A 3,921-nucleotide genomic window follows, 5' to 3' on the forward strand; every position below is an offset into this window, starting at 1 on the left:
CTCCACGACTGCAAACCCCTACCCCAGCTGGACGGGGGGCCGTGTTCCCAGCCGCGTGCCGCCCGCACGCCCCGGGCTGTGCCGCACCTCCGTACCCGTAGCGCCGGCCCAAGCTCCCTGTGCGTACCGAGGGAGCCTGCCCGTCTCCTTATCCCCTGCTCCGCGTAGCGAACGCTCAGTTTGTTGCTGTATGTTTCTGAGTGGCTTTTGTCCTTCTGTGAAAGCTCCCTGTTCTCTGAAATTCATGCTGTCTCTTGGGTTCCACTTTGCAGACTGTTGAGCCTGGTTCATGCATGCCTGCTGGTTTTGAGTGGCATCGACCCTCTTAAATGAGTCTTCTTTTTGAAGTGTAAGGGTAAAATACTTCTCAATAATGTTTTAACTGCTTAGGGTGACATTGACACATATATTCTCCTGTTTGTAGATGCCTTGGTCTGACTGGGTTTTTTTGCTTTTGTAGCTGGAGCCATATATGGATGAAAACTTTGTTTCAAGAGCCTTTGCCACCATGGGAGAGCTTGTACTGAGTGTAAAAATCATTCGAAACAGGTTGACAGGGTAACTGTTTATGCTTGTTCTCAGTTTGCATTTGGATTGAACCGTTTGCCCTCTGTGTCACTGGGAAGCTGTCCACATTCATAGGATCACTGAATGGTTTGGGTGGGAAGGGGTCTTAACGATCATCCAGTTCCAACCCCCCTGCCATGGGCAGGGGCACCTTCCACTAGACCAGGTTGCTCCAAGCCTCATCCAGCCTGGCCTTGGACACTCCCAGGGATGGGGCATCCACAGCTTCTCTGGGCAACCTGTCCCAGTGCCTCCCCACCCTCTGCAGGAAGAATTCCTTCCTGCTGTCCCATCTCCATCTCCCCCTTTCCTATTTCTCGTGTTGCAATGATTTTCCCTTTGAGCTGTCGCCATTGCTGCCAGCAATACGGGTATATTGACGACAGCAGTGGAGAGGAAAATTGCTGCCTCTTCAACCTCCCCATCAACAAACCAAGGTTTGGGCCTCATCCTGCAGTGCTTCCGCACTCATTCAGAGCGGGATACGTATGCCATGGGGGAATTCCCCCTGGGCTGACGGCTGCCGTGAGTGCTCTGTGCTGAGCATTGCACGGGGGCAGTAGGCGGTGCTGGCAGCGGTGGGAACTCTGACTTTAGAAGGAGCCATATGAGGACCCTTTGAGTTCATTTGGAATAAAATGAGTAACTGCGCAGAGTAAAGTAGTTGCATCTTCTTGTGAATGTCATCATTTCAGTTTTCAATGGTTTACACTTGGGTGGGAAAGTTTATATAGTCAGGGAAAGTAGGGAGTAAACTCATTGTGAGCAAAACTGTCTTCTGTGTGCTTATGTTGACATGACTTACTGGTAAGTAGGGGCTACTTTACTTGAGAGCCACGATGACTTTACTAGCTTCTTTTCAGTAGTTAATGGTCATACTTTGACAAAGAAACTGTTCTAAGTATTGCAACTACAGCAAATTCCCTACCAGTTATCTAAAAACATGATGTTCCTCCTCACATGCATTTGAAATCTGAAATCTTTCTCTCTCCTGTCCTGTGTCTATGTTCAGAATTCCAGCAGGCTATTGCTTTGTAGAATTTGCAGATCTAGCTACTGCAGAGAAATGTTTACACAAAATCAATGGAAAACCGCTTCCTGGTGCTACACCGGTAAGTAAATGGGATCAGCTGGTTGGGAAGCAAATCTGGGAAGGAATAGATAGTGTAGAAGCTGTATTTTGAATGAGTACAGACAAATTCAGTAGTTAGCACACTGAGATTCTTCTTTTCTGTAGGGTTAAATTAATGAGCATAAAGCTATTAATGTTCTTGCTCAGAAAATTGTTGGAAAGTACTAATTTCTGTGTGAATGTCTGGATAAAATCCAGGTACAGAAATTTTGGGTTTTTTGTTATTTCTGAGCCCTTCTACTATTACCAGAGCTGGACTAAGGAGAAACCAGAGAAGAACAAGGAGAAATAGATTGAGTTAACCCCCCCAGCCCTTTGGTCTCTCTCTGTAGTTCCATATTCTTCTCTTCACAACGTGTGTGGTGGTAGAGACGTGTGAGGTGAACGTGCAGGTTGGCACTGGGTTGTGAGGAGCTTTGATTTGCAAAAGCAGCGTGACTCCTAAGCCTCGCGTTATTCTCGGCCCTTAGCAAACAGAAGTTATTCAAACCTGTTTCCAGTGGAGAAAGAGCTAGTCCCTTGGTTAATTGCAACAGATACCATGTCTGGGATACGCCAAAGCCGGGTCGTTAGGGAGGAGGAATAGTCGTATGGGCTAATTTTAGGATGTTGACTCGAATGTGTGGTAGATTAAAACGGGACGGCTGACACAGCTGTCCCTTGTGCCCACGGGAGTTGGCTGCAGTAGCTAGGATGACTGGTTCGTAAAGCAGCTCTAGAATCACCTCAGACAGTGAGGTACGGTAAGGTAAATCGGGGCCTTTTTCAGCGTAGTTAATGCCCTGAGGAGGAAACGGGGCAGTTTAGGTGGTGTTCCCTGACTTTGGTCAACCTTCCTGACAGGATGGCGTCGGTGAGAGGCCTGGGGGTCTCTTTCACCCGTCCTGTTTAATGTACTGCAAATCAGAGCCCATGATGGAGGGAAGCCAATCATCCTAGATGCCTTCTGTAGTCACGAGAGAGAGCGAGCCAGCAGCTCTTGCAAGGAGTAATTGAAGTTTGGTTTCAAGAACACCTGCCTTTAAACACCAAATCAGCCAGAGGAGTGACAGAGAGCCATGGTGCTGTCTCTGATTTACAGCGTTAGTGTCCCAAGCTCCCATTTGAGTGGAAGTACTCTCGGGTCTGTCACTGATTTTAAACCCAAAATATTCTGGTGAAGAGTGAAATCCCAAAAAAAGATGAAAAGTGCTTCAAAGTGGAATCTAAATTTTGTATTAGCTTGTAAAGGGTCCGCAGAGAGTTGTGTACTGCTGCACCAGCGAACGCAAGTGTGCGAGGAACATGATTGTAGCCTAGAGATAAGTCTTTGCTCTATTTCCCAAGAATTATTCACGCTGTCTTTGAGGGAAGAAAATACGTCAGAGAAGGTAGAGAAGCACACTAGGCTGTCGGCTGCGCTAAACCGTCGTCCTGGTCTCTGGGTTGTGGACTCAGAGTAGGTTTGCTCTCTCTGGCAAAATTCCCCCGGAGTCCTTGCTAAGCCACCGTGTAGTGCAGAGGGATAGCTGCTGTGGGAGCCTGCCGGAAGAGAGAGGAATGGTTTGAAGCCCCTCAAGCTGACGAGGGCATCCAGCCGAGGTCTTCCACTGCCTGGGCGAGTTCTGGCACCAGTATTCTTGGAAAGGAGTGCAGTCCTTTGCCTCTTCCTCTGCCAGACACCGTTCAGAAGAAAATAGCAGTGGCCACTGCACTCTGCAGGGAGCCTGCTTGGGTCGTTGTGTGCTAAGCATTCCCATGGGATTGATGCCCGTGGGATTCTGAGGGAGAAGACCAGCTGCTCATTAGATCTTGGTCAGCTGCTCATTAGTTCTTGGTCGTAAGGTGGGATGGGGAGTTCCAGATGTGCCAGTGAGCACAGATCTGGGCTCCAGGGAAGCTTGTTTTAAAGGAAAATCAGGTGCAAAGCTTAGGGAGGCCTCCAGTGTCCAAAGACAGGGAAAGCTTTCAGGAAAACATTCATTGTGGATCTTACTAAATGAGCACGTCATCCCGAGCAAGGTGTTTAGCCATACTTCCGGAGTCAGGGATTGATTCCATTTTTCAATGTGGCGGATTCTGTTCTGCCAGTAAATCACGAATGTCCAGCAGACTGTGCTGCCACTTCATTTTAAGACCTGAAAATCGGAAGTCATTTAATATTTGTTGTTAGTAACTCTGTTTTCTTGTCTTCCTTAAAGCTTCAGAAGTTTGATGCTATGTAAGGGTCACCTCTCTTTCCC

The 3,921-nt window shown here is 47.9% G+C and overlaps 1 protein-coding gene across 1 annotated transcript in view; it reads left to right on the forward strand.

The window, feature by feature from the left end:
• The first annotated feature begins 472 nt into the window (after positions 1–472).
• TRNAU1AP (tRNA selenocysteine 1 associated protein 1) overlaps positions 473–3,921 on the forward strand; it is a 12,828-nt gene continuing 9,379 nt past the window's right edge. Inside the window, exons 1-2 of the mRNA XM_010148310.1 lie at positions 473–558; positions 1,580–1,679. Of these exons, the coding sequence (XP_010146612.1) occupies positions 473–558; positions 1,580–1,679 (186 nt within the window). The remainder of the gene's footprint in view (positions 559–1,579; positions 1,680–3,921) is intronic.

This window comes from Eurypyga helias, unplaced genomic scaffold (genome assembly GCF_000690775.1).
Source record: "Eurypyga helias isolate BGI_N326 unplaced genomic scaffold, ASM69077v1 scaffold33353, whole genome shotgun sequence".
In the NCBI taxonomy this organism is placed as follows: domain Eukaryota; kingdom Metazoa; phylum Chordata; class Aves; order Eurypygiformes; family Eurypygidae; genus Eurypyga; species Eurypyga helias.